The 20,355-nt window shown below is 38.9% G+C and overlaps 1 protein-coding gene across 8 annotated transcripts in view; it reads left to right on the top strand.

Moving 5' to 3' along the window:
• pcnx1 (pecanex 1) overlaps positions 1-20,355 on the top strand; it is a 296,740-nt gene that overhangs the window by 135,110 nt on the left and 141,275 nt on the right. For 5 of the 8 annotated variants that reach the window (XM_041214597.1, XM_041214598.1, XM_041214601.1 and 2 more), the window contains one exon: positions 15,937-16,066. The exons of 1 other annotated variant lie outside the window; for it this stretch is intronic. In XM_041214597.1, coding sequence (XP_041070531.1) covers positions 15,937-16,066 — 130 coding nt within the window. Of the gene's footprint in view, positions 1-15,936; positions 16,067-16,649; positions 16,757-20,355 lie in introns of all 8 variants that reach the window. 2 more of the 8 variants (XM_041214599.1, XM_041214600.1) reach the window with 2 other exon arrangements.

Raw genomic sequence — 20,355 nt, forward strand, 5'->3', positions numbered from 1 at the left:
GTACTTATTGTGAACTTCAGTAATTGTAGAAATGAGGAAATTTAATATACCTTATAATTTAAAAGTGGGTTAAATATATGAACTTTTACATCAGATTACTCTCCCTTCCACCTATTCCAAAGTCTTGATATCTGAGCTGTAGTCACTGCTACAGTCTGCTGACCTACATTGTCCTGACATTGGTTTTGGTTTGTGAGAGGATAAGTCTGTAGTAAAGTCGACACCAGTTTACACCAGATTTTGGATTTTTTTAAATCAGTGGAGCAGAGGGGGAAAACTTGCAGCGAAGGGAATAAACTTTTTAATATTGAAGAAAAGAAAGACTTGAATTTAAATATGCTTTTTGCAACCACTCAACATCTCAAAATGTTTTACAATCATTAAGTACTTTTCAAGTGTAGCCACTGGTGTAACGTAGGAAATGCGACTACCAATATGCAAACTCCCACAAACAGCAATGTGATAATCTCTTTTTGTTTTGTGTGATGTTGATTGAGGATAAATATTGGCTTGCACACCAAGACTCCCATGCTGTTCTTCAAAATATGCCATGGTTTCTTTTACATCTGCCTGACAGGCAGATAGGACCTCAGTTTAACTTCTCATCCAATGACAACATCTCCAACAGTGTGCAGCACTCCCTCAGTATTGCCTTGATTTTTGTGGTCAAGTCCTGGTGTGGACCTCATGATTCAGAGGCATGTGTGCTACCAGCTGAGCCACAGCTGACAAGCAGATGTCATAATGATTCTTGTATGATACACATAATGATATGTAGTCCACCCAGTACTTCATGTATATACCTTAAAACCCTGCAAAGTCTCCAAACACAAAACAAGCTTGAAAGGGTAAATTACAATTGTACTGTTCAGTGTTTTTCACAGTTCAAATGAACACAATCTAGAAATTTCATCTACCCATCATTGCACGTTATTGAAATTCTCGAAAGGGCAATGTAATGAAATGCAGCTGATTTTGCTTTTAAATTATGTTTTTGTATTACAACCTGTATGTATGTAGTGTCTGTATTGTGACAAAATGCCGTAAGGTTTTTCACAGGAACGTTAAAAGGCAAAATTTGTCACTGAGATATATATGTTTTGGAAAAGCCACTCATTTCTACTTTGTTATTTGGGATTAATTGTTCCTTAGTCACAAAACAGATCTATGTAAGGTCCTTATATTTTTCTGAGAAGGCGCTGCACATTGTTAAAAGTTAAAGTATGGTTCTAGGAAGTCTGATGCCCAAGCTGACTGTCACCCAACACAATAGCAATGTTTATTACAGGTGCGATGGATTTTGTGTTGACAGAAAGCTTGATCAAAATTTTTTAGCTGCAAACTTTTATTGACATTGCTAAGGATTTTTTAAATCTATGTGAGGCTGATGTCCTTTGTGTTTGAAATGCTCATTCTTTAAGACATTGCTGCTCCTTCTTCAATTACTGGGTTCTTTTCAGTTTTAAAAAAAATTGAAGACTGAATGAATTGAATGCAAGCAAAAGAGATCTGAAATAAAAGTGCTGGAAAAACTCAGCAGGCCTGGCAGCATCTGTGGAGAGAGAAAGAGTTAACTTTTCGACTTCTTCAGAAAGGCTGAGGATCTTCAGTTATGTGATTAGATTGGAGAAGCTGAGGTTGTTTTCCTTCGAGAAGAGAAGGTTGAGAGGGGATTTGATAGAGGTGACTAGATAGCATATAAAGAATGAAACTGTTCCTGTTGGCAGAAGGGTTAAGAACTAGAGGACACTGATTTAAGATGATTGGCAAAGAACCAGTGGTGATATGAGAAAAATATTTTTGCGCAGTGAGTGGTTACGGTCCAGAATGTATTGCCTGAGAGTGTGGTGAAGGCAAATTCAATTGTGGCTTTCAAAAGGGAATTGGATAAGTATCTGAAGAGAGAAAATTTGCAGTGCTACTGGGAAAAGTCTGGGGAGTTGGACAAGCTGATTTGCTCTTGCAGAAAGCCAACACGGACATGATGGGCCAAATAGCCGGCCCCTGTGCTATAACCATTCTATTTAAATAGGAGGGAGCCAAGGGTATACCCTTAGGGGACTCGTGGTAATGGTGCCTGTGTGGGAAGAGAAGCTATTGCAAGTGATATTCTGGCTGTGATTAGATAGATAAGAATGAAACCAGGCAAGTGCAGTCCCACCCAGCTGAATGACAGAGAGGCATTGGAGGAAGATGGTGTGGTCAACCATCTCAGAGGCTGAAGATAGTTCAAGAAGGACGAGGAGAGATACTTTACCTTTGTCACAGTCAAATAGAAGCGTAAACATACACACTCTTAATGCTTATTGCTTAGTTCCTTTGTTTTTATCTGCATTGCAGCTTAACTGCACTTACTTTTAAAAATTGACTTCAGGACTTGCACTTTATATAAAAAGAATGTGAAATAGAAACCTGTGTGCACTTAATTGAAACTCAGTTTGTCTTAATGCTGCCAACTGACTTTAGGACGGTACAGCAATTGCACCTTGCGGCCTTCCACTTGAGCATAACTGTAATATGTGCCTCATGTGGTACAGTGCTCCCATTTTTCTCAGTGTCAGTTGAAAATAAATGGAGTAACTCTTCTGTTAAAATAGTTAACAAATGAACAGTATTTGAGTGCACTAAACATTCATATGCTGAAAGTAGGCAAAGTGGTTTCACCCAATAAATGTCATATTAGGTGCATTGAGAGGAACTGAGCTTGAGGTATCTCGTCTGAAGCATTTCTTTGCCATCCTAGTAATGTTTGGTAAGATGACACAGAAATACTTCAGACAAGATGCCTCAGCCTCAGTTTATCTCAACTAAATAAATCTCCAGAACACCAAGAACATCACAGGTGTTGTCTTGCATAACCTGGAAAGGATTTATTTTGGTACAAAAATGACCCATTACATACGAATATTTAATACTCAAAAGTAAATAAGTAGTGATAGTGTTTGGTAATGCCACTTGATGCACTTTTTTGTTTCCAAGCTGTAACACTGGCATGCACCCAATGAGTGCACCTGATATATGAATAATGTCCTCTCCTTTATATTCTTCGACTTGCATGTAAATATATAATTGCTTAAAGACTGAACTTCTTTTGCATCTTGTTAACCTCTGAGAGCACTCAATTCTCTTCTAAACACAGAATCATACTACATAATAATCTGGGCTCCACAATCAGCAGCAATCTTATCACTTGATGTTGAAATCAACATGCGTATTGCTAAAATGACAGCTGTTATGTCCAAACTAAATAAGAGAGTTTGGAACAACAGCAACCTGGCTGAGAACACTAAACTGTAAGTGTACCAAGTTTGCATCCTCTGAGCACTGCTTTGCAGTAGCGAGACCTGGACAATATATGCTAGGCAGAAGAAAAGGCTGAAAAATTTCCACCTTTGCTTTCTCAGATGTATCCTTGGCATCTCTTGGCAGGACCAGGTCACCATCTCAGAGATCCTGGAGCATGCTTATCCCGTCAGCACGCACTCATTATTAAGCCAGCGACATCTGCGGTGGCTTGATTGTATTCATCAGATGGTTGATGGCCATATAAGGTGAACTGGCCACTGGGTCACGATCTGCTGGACACCATACCTCTGCTACACCTGCAAGTATGATATGAAGATGGTGGATATGGACACACAACTGGGAGACAGTCACTGACAGCCGTGACCTCTGGAGGCTGATTGTTTAGTAGGACATTGGAAGAGGTGAGCAGAAATGGAAAGTTCAGCTGGCCGAGAAGAGGACCCAGAGAAAACCGAGACCAGCAAATCCTGCATCTTCTCAACCCACAGTCTTCATCTGCAGCAAGTGTGGCAGAGACAGCCATGCCAGAATGGGGCTCCCGAGCCACACCAGGCAATGTTTCTAAACAAAGTTGACCACCATGGCGCGTACCATTGCCCAATGTGACTGAAGGCTGCCAAAGAGGAAATATCCCGGGTGATGTAGCATTTTTGTGCCAAAATCATCATTTTGTAGGTCGTTCAAGATGACATCTGTGATCTTTTTGCTGTTCTGGAGATCTATTCAGTTCAGCTTTATAATGAGAACTGTATAACAAATTTATTTTTTGCCCATGTCCCTGGATTTGAAATGGCAGATGAAACTGGAACCCTGCCACCCACCCGTCTCCCCAGTAGCTTGATGAACAAGAAAGTTGCATGATTCACATGCACAACAAAAATGACTAACATTGATTGCTGTGAAATGTTAATTTATTGCCCTGCCCTTTTCTTTTGTAGCTTGGCTACTGTTATTTCCTGGCGAGAAACAAGGTACCAAGTTTTGGTCATTTCAATTGCTTGGCAGCAGCGTCACCCAACACTACTGCAAGCAGACCTCACATTCAATTGGAACTTTCAAGACAACGTACAGATCAATTTTTGTTAGGTAATGGAATCGAGGGATATGGAGCAAAGGTAACTAAATGGAGTTAAGCTTCAGAGTATTCACGACCTAACAGAATGGGCTAACAGGCTTGAAGGGCTGAATGGCCTATACCTGATTCTTTTTCCTTACAATCAGGGTGTCCCCTTTTCTGCTCCCCTGAAGTAATACCAAAAACTGGCATATTGTAACAGAGTATGCTGTGCGGTAAACCGATCAGCAGAATATATCATGTGCTGCCACACGATTCTCCTCTCTTTAAAAATCAAAACAAATATACATGCTATCAAATTGAGATTCAGGCTTTTAACCACTAACTTATTGCAACAGTTTATCTCTCCATTTGTGGACTTTAAAACAGAAGGATACTTCTTAGACCATGAAACATGCTCAGTTTCAGAACCTGTTGAGCCCCTTTGTTGGCTGACGTAATCTTAAACACACAACTTTTCTGTTGGTTGAAGAACAGGCAGTCCATCCTACCCCCTTCCTAGGAAATTCAGGGAAGCAGGCTCCTTATGGAATTGCAGTCCAAACCTCCGAAGTTCAACAGGATAGAATCCAATAACAAAAGGTTACATTTGCTCAAATGTACTGCCAGTCATTGACAATGTCATACGATCCATGCTGTGCAATATGAAAGCTGCAACCATTCAACCCAATTAGTACTTTAGACTTCCTGTTGCGTTTTCCCTAATAATTCACACCCTATGAAATCTTCTAAGCCAGCATGCCTGCTCTCTTAATTGAAAGCGTTTCCTTTGAGAAATATCTTGTGACCATGGGTCATTATCCTGAGATGTGCTTACAGAAATAAAGAATACCAATTAAAACAAAAATTCAGCACATTTTTTTTTGCTGTTTGACAGCTATCCCTTTAAATCAAGTGCAGTGCATAATACTTTGAAAAAAACACTTATGCAATCTCTACCCATTTATTAAATATGTTGCAAAATTTGTTATTCTGTTGCCCTGCTAACAAGGTCGAAAAGAAGTCTAACAATTTTCAAGTACTCTGAGACTTTGAAAATTACGGTGTTATTTTATGAATGAGGATAGTAGTTATATGTTTCTAATGAAGTTTGCCAGAGAATGAAGCTTACAGAGAAACAAGTAAGCATATGGATTTTGTGGCCTTTTATTTGAGGGGATGATAACATTTCTCTGCTATATATATTTTATATTTTCATTTCTAAAGAAATATAGTTACAAGTTCACTTTGATTGCTGAAGATCTGACAATGTTCTATTGCTTATTGAGTACTGGATACATATCCATGATGGCAGAGCCATAACTTCAATAGTTTAAAAATAATTAATGGAGCAAGGCTTTTTTATTCAAGGCATGTTATCAATTGTTGAACTATATATTAAGACTGAGCAAGGCACTATGGAACAGTTGGACCTCACCTATGAGAGTGAGCAAACTTTGGAGAGTTAAAAGGAAAGAAGGGAGGAGAAGAGCCAAAAACATCATAATGAGTTCCTAATCTCAGTTACAATGTTGAGAGGAAAGAAGAGTGAGTGAAAATCTGGAGCAGGATCCAAGTTCTATACCGCGGTGTGAAAAGTCATGTCAGACGCAGAGAAATGTGATGTTTTGGCAAAGGACAGATTATAAACTGCCTCCCTGCTCTTTCATGGGATTGGCACAGAAAACGGGGGGAGAACATTACCTTCAACTAGAGAAGCATTTGGTACCTTGGAAAATATTCTCATTATCAAGTTGTGTTTTATACTTCTGAAATATAAGAATGAGGAAACTTGCACAAATAATTCTCATGAGAATGATTTTTGGAGTGAACAATATTTTGAGCCCAGTCAAGAGCCACTTAATATGAAACCTGTGATCAAATTTTGCCCTGTGTAATCTTTCCCCTTCAACAGAATTCTGGAATTTTACAGCACACAAGGCTATTGCATACTTGCCAGCTCTCCAAGAAAGCTATCCACTCAGTCTTACCCTTCTGCCCTTTCATTGTGGCTTCAAATATATAGTCACTTCCCTTTCAAAACCTACCATGCACTTCCTAAGCAAAATCTAGATCATTATAAATGTAAATTAACTCCTGGAGATCAGCACTGTTATGATCCTACTTTGGCTGACGTATTTCCGAATTCTCTTGTCCGGTGAGTCTTGCATGCCCCCACCACTGTCTAGGAAGCATCTTAAGTAGCCCTAGTATCTGTGTAAATTTCTGGCAGTGAACATAGGAAACAAAGCAAATACTCTCTTTTGATGCATCTATCCTGGGTTTTCACAGGAACTTACTTCCATTTTGGAAAAGATGCAGACCTTCACAACAGAAGACTTTATTTTAGACTTGAATTAACAGGTACCAACTTTGGCTAGGTGGCACTCTTGTCACCTCTTAGTTAGAAGGTTGTGGTTCATGTTGAGCAAGTGCTGCATTGTCGGAATTGCCATTTTTCAGATACAATATTAAACTTGTCCACCTGATCTGGTGGATATAAAAGATCCCAGGCACTATTATTAACAGAACAGCATGGTTCTCCTGATTAACTGATCTTTAACTTGCTATGGAAATGTTTGTTCTGTGCTATACAAATGCAAGAAAATTATTTTCAAAGTTTAAAAAGACTTGCATTTATATAGCGTCTTTAATGACCTCAAAGTGCTTTGAAGACAAAGTGCTTTTGAAGTGCGGTCATTGTTGTAATAAAGGAAATATGGCAATCTGCACACAGCAAGTTCCCAAGAACACAGATAAACTGTGCTTATAGTGATGTTGGTTGAATGTTAAATATTGGCCAGGACAATGGTGAGAACTTCCCTGCAAACAAAGAAACTTTTTAGATAAAAGCTGAGCAAGCATATATATGAGCACTATAATGTAGTGACAGATATTATGTTAACCTTGAACCAAAAGATTGGCACAGCCTATGTGTGGAGTTCTTTGTTTATAAACGTCATTTATAAAATTACTATTCCTGTAGTCTCAGTATGGGAGCTAAACTAGCTTATCTTTTATCTCTGGAGGTTTTGACCAGCTTGCTCATTTGACCGGCTCGGTCTGTTGAACAGTTGCGGATACTTGTTGGTTTTAAATAACTGTAACTCAGATAATTCCAGGCCGGATAATTTAACATGGGATGGTTCTTTTAGCTCAAGTAGGAACTGACAGATGGCGAATGGGGGGGATTGCAGTGAATTTGGTATACATGAACTTTCATAATGCCTTTGAGAAGCTATTTACATAGGAGAGGATTGGAGAAGATTAAGTGATGTGGAATTAGGAGTAGGATTTGCTTGAACTAAACTTGAGTTCAAAATTAGTTGGAAGGGAGAAAACAGAGTAAGAGTTAATGGAAGTTTCTCAGTACATGGGATTGGTAGTGATACTGTTCTAGAAACACTTTTATGAACTCTGAACAACAATGATTGAAGTATACAACATTGATTTGAGTATCTTTATAGACAGTAATAGATTTGGAAACTCAGTAAATAATCCAAGAGTCAAAGAAAGCCACATGGAAGACATTAAAGGTGGACAAAGAAGTGGCAGGTGAAATTCAGTACAATCCTCACCATGTATGCTGTCATCACTTACCCTGGTTATGGGAAAGTGTCACAAACCGTTTGCCATGACCATAGGCATCAATTACAAAGGCACACTTAAACTATATTCAGCTATTTCAGGCAGTTCAAGCAGCTGTTCACAGCACTTTAAGGTGTGACTATATCCCACCACCATCCCATGGCCTCTAGAACATTACCACTGTTGCAAGCCCTTCTTACTGGCATGCTGAACTGAATGCATTCTGGCTTTGTTTTAAATTTTGGAAAGAGATTGCATAGGCCAAATTGTTTAACTAATGAAAAAATTGGGCTAAAGTATGATCCAATTACCAAAATTAGATTACAAATTCCAGCACAGTTTTAAGATGAGAGAGTAAATTCAACTTTCCCTCCTACACACAGCTACCATTCCAGGGCTTTAATCGCAACAATGTTGATGGTGCAGGCTTCTGAATCATCCATTGTATGCGCTGAACAGAATTTTCCTGGACATTAAACAGAAAATGCTAGAAGTACTCATCTGGTCAGCCGGCATCTGAAAAATGTTAGCATCATTGCTTGCAATTTTCACCTCTCCCTCACCTTTTGCAAGACCCATTGTGATTCTTCCCTTCCCTTACTCGACTTCTCTACCTGAGGATTTGAGAGGATAAGCTATCAGCAAATATCCACTAAAAACTCTCTGACTCCCATAGCTACCTTGATTACACTCCTCTCACCCTGCTTCCTGTAAGGACTGTAATTCATTCTCCCAGTTTCTCTCAATTCATCTGTTCTGATAATACCATTTTCCATTCTAGTGCTTCCAATTTATCTACCTTTTTCCTTTAATCAAGGATTTCCCTTCAACATGGATGATGGGGCCCTCAGCCATGTCCATGCTATTTCCCCCACCTTTGCTCTCACCCCTTCACTTTGTTCCAGAACACAGGCTTCCCCCTTGTCCTCACCTTCCACCCCACCAGCCTCCACATTTAATGAATCATTCTCCGCCACTTCCAGAATGATGCCAGTTCAAACATAGCTTCCTTTTCCCATTCAGCATTCCAAAGGGACCATTCCTTCCACGAGATGCTGGCCCCCTCTTCAGTTACCTCTCAACAGCCCCTCCCCTTCCCATGGCACTTTCATATGCAAGCACAGGGATGAAACGCCCACCCTTTTGCTTCTTCCCATCATTCAAAAGGAGCATTTTCCAGGTGGAACAGGGATTTACTTGTATTTTCAATTTAGTAGAATGTATTCGCTGCTCACGATGCAGTTTTCTCTATATTGGGGGAGATCAAACGCAGGCTGGGTGACCACTTTGCAGAACATCTCCGTTCGATCTGCAGTAGTGACCCTGAGCTTTCAGTTGTTTGTTATTTTAATGCTCCATCCCACTTCTATTCTGACCTCTGTTTGCTACACTGTTCTAATGAAGCTCAGCGGAAGCTTATGGAACACTTTACAGCCTTTTGAACTCCACAATTTCAGATCGTAACCACTGCTTCCATTCTTTTTGGACTGCAGTTGCTTGAAATAATTCTGTAATTTGCAGCTACTCTGGACCTCATCTTTGATTTCTTTACTTGTCCCATTGCCATCGCCTGTTGCTTTGCACCATTATCCCCTTTTGTCATTGAATCAGTCCTGCTTTCCATCCTATGGGCACTTTCCTTTTGCCCTTTCTTCCCTGACCACTCCCGAAACCTTCACTGCATCTGTACTTGCTTAAAACTTACATCTCTTCTCCCAGCTCTGATAAAAAGGCATCAATTTGAGTCTTACTGTGTTTTCCTTTCAACAGATGCTGCTTGAACTACTGAATATTTCCAGCATTTCCTGTTTATATGACAGATTTCCTGCATCTCCAGTATATTGCTTTTGATTTCAGAATTATCTTCATTTTTTATGCCTCCACTATTTCACACAATCATTTATTTATTACACTATCCACCACTTCCAGCAGGTGAATTGCATTGACACAACCGTAAGTAGTGGGAACTGTATTTAATAAATACAGGAGGTATTTTAAAAGCGAAATAAAAATTAATAATTAGATAAATGAAAGCAGAGTAATATGGACAAGCAGAGGCATTTAAAAGTTCACAATATATTAAAAGCATCACCTGAAATGAATAAGTCCACAAAGAAAACTAAAGGAATACTGTTTTGTATGGCAAGTGATATAGAAAATAAATGTCAAGATATAATAGTGAACATTTATATAACTTTAGCAAGAATACATTTAGAATGTTGTGGACAGTAATAAGGCCTCACACTAAAGGAAGCATTTTGAGGCAACATAGAGAATACAGTGCAGATTTACTGGTATCCTGTCTGGGTGAGAATATGCAAATACAATTAAAGAACTGAAAAATTGGGGCTGTGTTTAGTAGAACAGGGGAGATTCTAAAGTGGTTTGATAGATGTGTTTAAAATTCTGAAGTGGTGGAAGTAGACAAAAACAGGCTGTTTTCAGCGATTGAGGGATCTAAAAATAGGAGGCATAGTTTATACGTTTAAATGTTAAGGGATTTAGGACAGAAGGTAGAAAATAATCCTTTGTTTACACACACAGGATTGTGATTCTGTTGAATAAACTACCAAAGTTGGTGATTTTGAAGCAGAAGCCATTTCAAAAATGAAGGGTGGGCTAGATATGTGATTGAAGCAAAAGGGTGATAGCAGGATGGGGAACTGAGTGGCACATGGGATTAGGACACCAACATGGACTTGTGGAGCAAATAGGCTACATGTGAAGGTATTACTGTTAAAGCATTACTGTAAAAGTGAAGGGATTCAGTGTTTGCTTAATCAGTCCATGTTGGTTTTTATCTTTCATGAGTAGTAGTCCCAATTCCATGTGCCACCTGATCCCCAACCTGCTTTTCCCATGAACAAATAAAACATTGACTCAGATTTGGCGGAAGTCATGACTGTTAAATGTCAGCATTTGTGAGTCATTACTCCTTTGAAATTGACCACAACTTCTGGAGTTCACAAATGCGTAGTTGAATGGGGAACCATCCAGGTTGCTGTCAGTAATTCTACAGTTCTTAAGAGGCCCCCCAGAATAAACTGACAAGAACTTCCACTGTTTCACTATTAGTCTTATGTTTAAAAATGCTTGAAAATGCTACACCTTGTTGTATAAGGTGTAATTGTATTTATAACAGTATGCTAAGTTCACAGTTACTACGTTGCAGAACTAACTAGAGAGCAGCCTGTTCTGGATTGGGTATTGTGCAATGAGAAAGGATTAATTAACAATCTTGTTGTGCGGGGCCCCTTGGGGAAGAGCGACCATAAAATGATAGATTTGTTCATTAGGATGGAGAGTGAAGAAGTTGAATCCGAAACTAGGGTTCTGAATCTAAATAAAGGGAACCACGAGGGTATAAGGTGCGTGTTGGGAATGCTGGATTGGGGAACCTTACTGAAAGGGTTGACAGTGGATAGACTAATATTTAAGGAACATATGCATGAATTACAACAATTATTCATTCCTTTCTGGCGCTAAAGTAAAATGGGAAAGGTAGCTCAATCATGGCTTACAAAAGAAATTAAGGATAGTATTAGATCCAAATAGGAGCACACAAAATTGCCAGAAAAAGCAGCAAGCCTGAGGATTGGGAGCAGTTTAGAATTCAGCGAAAGTGAACAAAAAGATTGATCAAGAAGGGGAAAATGGAGTATGAGAGTAAACTTGCAAGGAACTTAAAAACTGACTGTAAAAGCATCTATAAATATGTGAAGAGAAAAAGATTAGTGAAGACAAATGTAGGCCCCTTACAGTCAGAAATGGGGGAAATTATAATGGGGAACAAAGAAATGGCAGAAGAATTTAATACCTATTTTGGTTCTGTCATCACAAAAGAGGACACAAATCATTTCCCAGAAATGCTAGGGAACCAAGGGTCTGGTGAGAGGGGGGAATTGAAGAAAATCAGTATTAGTAAAACAAAAAAATGATGCTAGAGAAATTAATGGGGTTAAAGGCTGAAAAATCCCCAGGGCCTGATATTTTACACCCCAGAGTACTGGAGGAAGTGACCCTGGAAATATTGGATGCATTGGTGGTCATCTTCCAAAATTCTGTGGACTCTGGAACAGTTCCTACAGATTGGAGGATGGCAAATGTAATACCACTATTTAAAAAAAAAAGCGAGTAAAAACAGACCAGTTAGCCTAATATCGGTAATGGGGAAAATGCTAGAGTCAATTATAAAAGATGTGGTAACAGAACACTTGGAAAGCATTAATGGGATTAGACAAAGTCAACAGGATTTATGAAAGGGAAATCGTGCTTAACTAATCTACTGGAGGTTTTTGAGGATGTAACGAGTAGAATAGATAAGGGAGAACCAGTGGATGTGATATATTTGGATTTCAAGAAGGCTGTTGATAAGGTTCCACATAAGAGGCTAGCGGGCAAAATTAAAGTACATGAGATGAGGGGTAATATACTGGCATAGATTGAGAATTGGTTGATGGGCCAGAAACAGAGAGTGGGAATAAATGGGTCTTTTTTCAGGTGGCAGGTGGTAACTAGTGGTGTACCGCAGGGATCAGTGCTTGGGCCCCAGCTATTCACAACTTTGTGTGTGTGTGTGTGTGTGTGTGTGTGTGTGTGTGTGTGTGTGTGTGTGTGTGTGTGTGTGTGTGTGTGTGTGTCTGTGTGTGTCTGTGTGTGTGTCTGTGTGTGTGTCTGTGTGTCTGTGTGTCTGTGTGTCTGTGTGTGTGTGTCTGTGTGTCTGTGTGTCTGTGTGTCTGTGTGTCTGTGTGTGTGAAGAGATTGGTTCGACTGGGCCTGTATTCACTAGAGTTTAGAGGAATGAGAGGTGATCTGATTGAAACAGATAAAATTATAACAGGGGTAGACAGACTGGATGCAGGGAGAATGTTTCCCCTGGTTGGGAGTCTAGAACCAGGGGCCACAGTCTCAGGATGCGGGGCAGGCCATTTAAGACTGAGATGAGGAAAATTTCTTCACTCGAGAGTGGTCAACCTGTGGAATTCTCTACCATAGAAGCCTGTGGAAGCCGGGTCACTGAGTATATTCAAGAAAGAAATTGATAAATTTTTGGATACTAGCGGATCAAGGGTTATGGAGGGAAAGCGGGAATATGATGTTGAGATAGAGGATCAGCCATGATCATATTGAATGACGGAGCAGGCTTGAAGGGCCGAATGGCCTACTTCTGCTCCTAGTTTCTATGTTCCTATTACCAGACAGCCTCACTTGCCTGAAAGAGTAATTTTATATCTGTTGAATGTAAACAGTCTCCATTATGATTTAAAAACAACACAGTTTTAAAGTATTTGTTTTTGTTTATACAAAAGCTTGTTTTGCTGTTTTAGCTTCTACCTTAATCTCATATATATGTTCCAGTCTTTTAATTCTTTATCTGTACAATTTAAAATTAAAAGTGAAGTGATTCATTGGTTTGGTGGCTGAGAGTACTTCAATGCAATTGGCTGATTACCCTGCTTGGTAACAGCACCACTGTAGATGCTGGGAAATCCTCTTGACTAGGAGCTAGGTTCAAATTGATGTCAGGAAAGGGGAAATCTACGCTGCATGGATTGCACAGTCTTTGTGGGCAGCTTTCTTCAGGATCAGCGGCAAGTGCCACTGTTTCACTGCTGACCACGAATTCCAACCCAATATGTTCCTGTCTGAATGCATTTGGCTTTTCCGTCATGTTTTCCATAGCCCTGGAGACAATGCTTGCAATTTGTATGGAGTTAGTCTGGGGGCATGCCTCTTACTGTAGCTTGTTTTTAAACTTCTGGGAGCAAATTTTCCTCTTTAGCACTCAGCAATGACAGCCTGGTGGGGCAGAAAGGCTTTTTCCTAATTTGGACTTGAGTTGCTCGTGACTTTCATTTAATAATTGTTACTGCAGTTTGTGCCCATGTTTATGATATGTGCTTTTGCTCTGTGCCCTGCCAAGCTTTTCTGCCTCGGTACTGAGCAGGATAATCTGCCTCCTTATGATTTGTAATAGTGTTAGTGGAACCAGTAGTGAAGTAAGACAATAGGAAAATATTTCACAAAAGCATATTGCTGCAGGTGCTACAAATCTAAAGTAAAAGCAGAAATTGCTGGAAATACACAGCAGGTCAGGCAGCATCTGTGGTGAGAGAAAGAGAGTTAACATTTCAGCTCTAAGACCTTTATCAGAACTGGTTCATTGACCTGAAGTGTTGTTAACTCTGTTTCTCTCTCCACAGATGCTGCCTGTTACGCTGAGACAAATATTTCATTTTTGTCACAACCACCTTTCTAACTCTCTTGCTCTTCATTCAGCCCTCATAATAATGTCATCAAACTTGCTGTTAACAAAGTTGAAATGGAGAGAGGAAAAATAGCTATCATAGTTAATTTAATGTTATTTTTCAACTGTAGACTGATGGTGCGACTCCCAATGATTTCCACTTGGGGTTCTTTTGTCATCACATTATTTGCCAACTTTCTTGTTGCAAAAGTTTGTATTGTACTACTGTGCACGTTGAAGTCTTGCTGGCTGCGTATTTATACTTCATTACATTCTTGAATTAAAATATTAGCATCACAATAACAAGAGCTGACATTTAAATTGTGTCTTTAATATAGTAAAACGTCCCCAAGCGCTTCACAGGATAATTATTTCTGAAAATTTGATACAGAACCACACAAGATATTTAGATAACCAAAAGTTTGGTTAAAGAGAGTCTGATAGGAGGAGACAGAGGTGGAGAGGTATCGGGAGGGAATTCCGGATCTCAGGGCCAAGGCAGCCTAAGGTGCATCTGCCAAAGATGGAGCGATGAAAATCAGGGATTGTGGAATATTTTGGCAATTCTTCTGGTATTTTTGAGAGAAAATGTTAGGACTTATAACATTTTGACAATAGTATGATTAAAAAAATATGTTAGCAACACTCATTAACTGCAATAAAAACAGAAAATGCTGGAAAAACTCAGCAAGCCTGACAGCATCTGTCGAGAGAGAAACAGAGTTAACATCTCGAATCTGTATGACTATTCTTCAGAGTTTTTCCAGCATTTTCTGTTTTTATTTTGGATTTCCAACATCCACGGTATTTTGCTTTTAACTCATTAACTGCAGTTGGTATTCTGCATTGTTCTTTATACATCTGACTTTTGATCATTTTTACCCTCTTTTCTGCCTAGGCTTGTGGTAAACCAGCGCTAAAGCTAGTTGCTTGAAGATATGCACAAGTGGGTTGAGATGAGATTTCCTCTGATGTGCCCTACCATATGAGAAGGTGTAATGTAGCACCTCCCCAAAGTGGCATTGCTGAGATCAGAAATTTTTAAATGGCAGAATGTGGCTAATAGATCTAATTTCACCACCCTATGACAATTGACTGTATTTAGCTAATTACCATAGTCTACTTTTAAAAGCTATAGTGACGGATAGGGTTTGAAATTTATCAGCAAGGTCATTCATAATAGTTGTAGTAAGTATCTTAAAAATTAAATTTACGACACACTCTTCTTCCATTCTTTTTGGATTGAGTAGCCAATCTAATTCTTCTTATTGCCACATCTCAGCAGTAAATCTTTGATCAAGAATTTATGCTTTTGTAACATTTATTTCCATAGCTTGACTTAATCTTCTTAATACCTTTGGGTATCAGCTGAGCTGGTTAATTTTCATACAAGTAAAATCCTCAGCAATTTTCTGTTATTATCTTAAATTGACTTTTTTCAGGTAATACATTAGTTTGTAATGCTTTATATATTTTACATCAAATTACAGCTTTTAATCTTTGGACATATTGAAATTAACTGGAGCAACTCAGAAAGAGAGGGTATTAAAGTTCTCTAATATAAGTAACAAAATCTGTTCCATTACAATGAACTTGAGTGCCACTTGGTGTAAAAATGCTACATTAGGGATGACCTGTGTAAATAAATAGCTATTTAGCATGACCGGAACAGAATTGTTCATTCTGTTTTTTGACTGAGTTGTTAATGCCTGTCTTGCTTACACCTGTCTTGCTGTGCCAGCCCAAACCACTGATGAGACGGTTACTTTTCGTCGTGAACGCAGTACGTTCAGGCGCCAAGCCGTACGGCGGCGGCACAATGCGGGGAGTAATCCTACCCCTCCAGCCTCGCTCATTGGATCACCTCTCAGGTATGACATGAAATGACCATGCCAAATGCATGCCACAAATATCTCTTCCATTCTGTCATTTCCTCAGCTGTTTTTAAAAACTAGCATGTTCTGTGCCTTAAGGCTGTCAATGCATGACTTCATAAGCATGTTGGCTTGATGAAAATGCAAGTTGTCCTCTGTGCATAAAATTTTGATGTTGCAGATCTTGGACCAAGATACAGCTTCTCCATTTTAAAAATGTCCTAATCATTATCTGGTGTTTGTTGTGACGCTCACCTAATGAATTGGAAAAAGAAATCCTTTGTGCTTGCACTACAAGTTAGGCATTGTTAGTGTGGTTTTTCAATTCATAGTTGAGTAAAATCTGCAAACCATTACCTTTTTTTCTGCCCGCCTTCAGAAATGCAGTATACTGTACATGAGTTCAAGCACTTAAAATAAATCAAGTCTGCCCAAATACTTGATAAATTCTGATGAGTAATGAGTTTTTAATTAAAACTCAATTTTTATCAGTTCAGAATCTTGACTCTACACCTTTTAAAATGTTGTTGCCAAAATGATGTTGCTTCCCTGTTTTTTGTATGAATTGTTCCAATGGAAGAAGCCGTGAGTTGGAACAGGAGCATGGCTGGGATTCAACCCAAGATGAGATCGGTGGAACGGTCCATTTTGCCAAAGGGGAGCAGCATAAATTTGACAAAATAGAAGGTGTGTTTTCAGGATTATAAACCTTTAAACATTAGTGTTTAATAAAGGCTCTATCCACTGCTTCTCAGAATTGTAAATATTTGCAATTAGCAACTTAGGGAAAGCATGGTGTCACCATGCTCACTGAGTGGTTCCTGATAAATGATTTTCCAGTAAATGACCTGTGACGTGGGTTAATTTGTAATTTATAGTCTTTTACAGAAAAAGAACAATTGCTAATTAGTATTTTAAATGTGTTACCACGTGGACGACAGCAGCAGAAAATTCTGGAGCAAAATTTTTAATTTCTGCATCTGTTAAGAAATGTGCAAGTTATGCAATCTGTGAAAACCTAGCTATTTTCCCCTTCTCATTCTCCCTCCTCAATGATACTGGCAGCCCTCTGGTACCCTCCCAAGTGACATCTGCAAGGTTGGACAATGAATCTGTGCAGACTGTTTAACTTTGAAAACACCGCAACTCAGTTTAAAAACAGAAAATGCTGGAAGCACACAGCAAGTCAGGCAGCACCTGAAGCGAGAGAAACAGAGCTAATGTTTTCAGGTTAATGACCATTCCTCAGAACTGGAAAATTTGAACATTTTTAAGCAAGTATAGAGCCAAGGAAAAGGAGAGCAAGGGAAGAACAAAAAGTAAATGTCTCTAATAATGTATGACAGTGAAACAATTTTGTTTTCACTGACAGCCACATGCTTACTTTCCAACAGAATTCACTTAACTAGTCTTCAGGAATGGGAACCATGGCTAATTTCTCCTCTTCACCACTTCCCCCTCCCCCACCTGCCCACATGCAGGTAAATCATTACTACTCTGGCTGACATTAACTAAGCACAGACTGGCAATCAAACATGAGACCTTCTGGTCTATGTGGATTAGATCTTCACCAGTTGATGCTTTTACCCACTAATGCATTCAAGAGGGCTACATGACCTAGCTGTTTGCTTATCATCACACACATTTCCCCTCCATCCCATTTACTCTTTATTCTTCACATGATGCACTATTCCTAGCTAAAAATCTTTGAAGCCTTCACCACTGCATCCCTGCAACTGGCATTTAAAAGTTGGGGATGTGAGAAATTGAATTACCTAGGCTTGCATGTACTTTTATTTCCCTGCACCATTTCTCCAAGTATTCTGGCTAAGACTTGGACTTGATATTGCTAGAGTCAAGTTTATAAATCCATGGCTGACCACTTTCAACATAACACCTGGCACAGTAATATAATATGCCTGCCACCTCATAGCCACATACTTTGTTTAACTTCAAACACTTTAGATTTTGTAACCAAATTAAAACAAGAGGCCAGTCTTTTTATGCAAGCAGAGCAATAATTGCAATCTTGAAGCTGGATCGTTTTAAGCTTTTCAGTATCTCTCTTTTTAATCTGTAAACTCTTGGATTTGTTTTGACCTGTGTTAACAAAATTGCATATGTACAAAACAATTATCGAATTACATATTTGTATTTTTTAAATAGATTTGCACATCACTTTATGCAATATATTCACTTTATAGCTTTTATTTTATTAATAAGGAGAGACTTGAAGCAGCTTCATCAAATAAAACTTTTCTTGGAGTTAATAAGATTGGTGAGGAGGCATAATACAGTTCTTAAGATTAATACAATTGAAGCAACCAAGGATTTTAACATGGAGAATGATATAGAACTTGAGAGTACAAGTGCAAAATTTAAAAGCCCTGAGCATGGTTAAAGATGTGCAACGGGCTTCCAAATAAGTTATCTTCGGATTAAGTATCTTTTTTATAAAATAGCTGGATGAACATCTGCTGAGAAGGGAGATAGAGATTAGAGAGACACGAACAGATTGATTTTATTTTTAGGGAGGATAAGAGATAGAACTTAGTCTTATAGACTCATAGACACTTACAGCATAGAAGGAGGCTATTCAGCCCATCGTGTCTGTGCTGGTCAACAAAGATCTGACAACACTAATCCCATTTTCCAGCGCTTGGCTCATAACCTTGGAGGCTATGGCAATGCAAGTGAATATCTAAATACTTCTTCTGTTACAAGAGTTTTTGACTCAACCGCCCTTTCAGGCAGAGTTCCAGACTCCCACCACCCTCTGGGTGAAAAAGTTTCTCCTCAACTCCTCTCTTGGCCTTCTACCTCTTCCCTTAAATCTATGCCCCCTGGTTATTGACCCCTCTACTCAAGGAAAAAGTGCCTTCCTCTCCTCCCTATCTATGCCCTTCATAATCTTATACACCTCTATCAGGTCCCCTCTCAACTTTCGCTGCTCCAAGGAAAACAACCCCAGCCTATCCAATCTTTCCTCATAGCTCGGACCCTCCAACCCAGGCAGCATCCTTGTAAATCTCCTGAACCGTCTGCAGTGCAATCACATTCTTCCGATAATGTGTTGACCAGAACTACATGCAGTACTCCAGTTGTGGCCTAACCAGCTTTTTATACAGCGTCTTCTTTAAGATAGAAGCTCAACAGTGGGGAAGGAAGATTCAGATGCATGATGCAGTACCCAGATGGAACTAGCTTGATGGACCAAATGTCCTTTTCTCACTTCCAATTTCCTTATCTTAATGGAAAACTTTGTACAGTACAATTGAATTCACGATGGATCTAGTTCTCTTTATAGACTTTGTTACATTTTCATGCCTGTTCACATTCAAATAATTTCTTAATTTAATCCGAACAGTTTAATTTAACCGCAGCAAATATCTTTAGTATTAAAAATGCAGGGAGATGGGAAACAATTTTATCAAAAGAAAGTTCCTTTCCATGAAACACTTTTTCAAAGATCAAGAAGCTGCTACTTGTTCTGGACAATCCGGAAGCCAGAACTTGACAAATTGAAGTCAACTGATTTTTTTTTTTGTAAATCCTTCTTTGTAGGAAAGAAATTTTATCAAATATTTATAAAAGGAATTATACTGAATTCTAACTCTTGAGTCATTTCAATTGAACGATTCAGAGAATCAGTGATTTGAGTGGTACAACATCCTGCAAATTTCTACACTGACTACAAATAGCATGATTTGCTGCTTGAGTACCAGAACTTTACATTAAAAGAGCTGGAGACAGTTAAAATGGTGGCTACGGAATGGATCTGAGATAGCAAAAATCACTTGACTTAGTGATGATCATCTGAAAAATAGTCAGAATATTTAATTCATAAGATTTAACTTGGGTAAAAATAATAATCCAAATAAATAATGCTTTTTTGAAAAAAAGACAGGGAAGGAAGAGTTAGTTCATCAAACTTTTCCTGCCCTGACATGGTGCAACCTATATGCATAATCAGCCCAACTGATTGCACTCCCTCGATCATACAATCCTTGGGAAAGGCTAAAAAGATTTACTGAAGGTGCACATAATCATAAATCATCTCGGACCTATACATAGTACTTGTTGGAAATGACACCTTTTAGTCAAAGAATGGCAAAAACTCAGTTAACATTTAGTACGTATGGTGAAACCTGATCAAGATTCAAGTGGACAGTATTATACTTGTTTCTGTGTGCTTGTTCAATATGTATCAGAAGTCTGCTATTCCTGATTGATGTTGCATGTATATATTTCCAAATCATATCTGTCTCACTATAAGTGGAATAAGT

The sequence above is a fragment of the Carcharodon carcharias genome, chromosome 20 (assembly GCF_017639515.1).
Source record: "Carcharodon carcharias isolate sCarCar2 chromosome 20, sCarCar2.pri, whole genome shotgun sequence".
NCBI lineage: Eukaryota > Metazoa > Chordata > Chondrichthyes > Lamniformes > Lamnidae > Carcharodon > Carcharodon carcharias.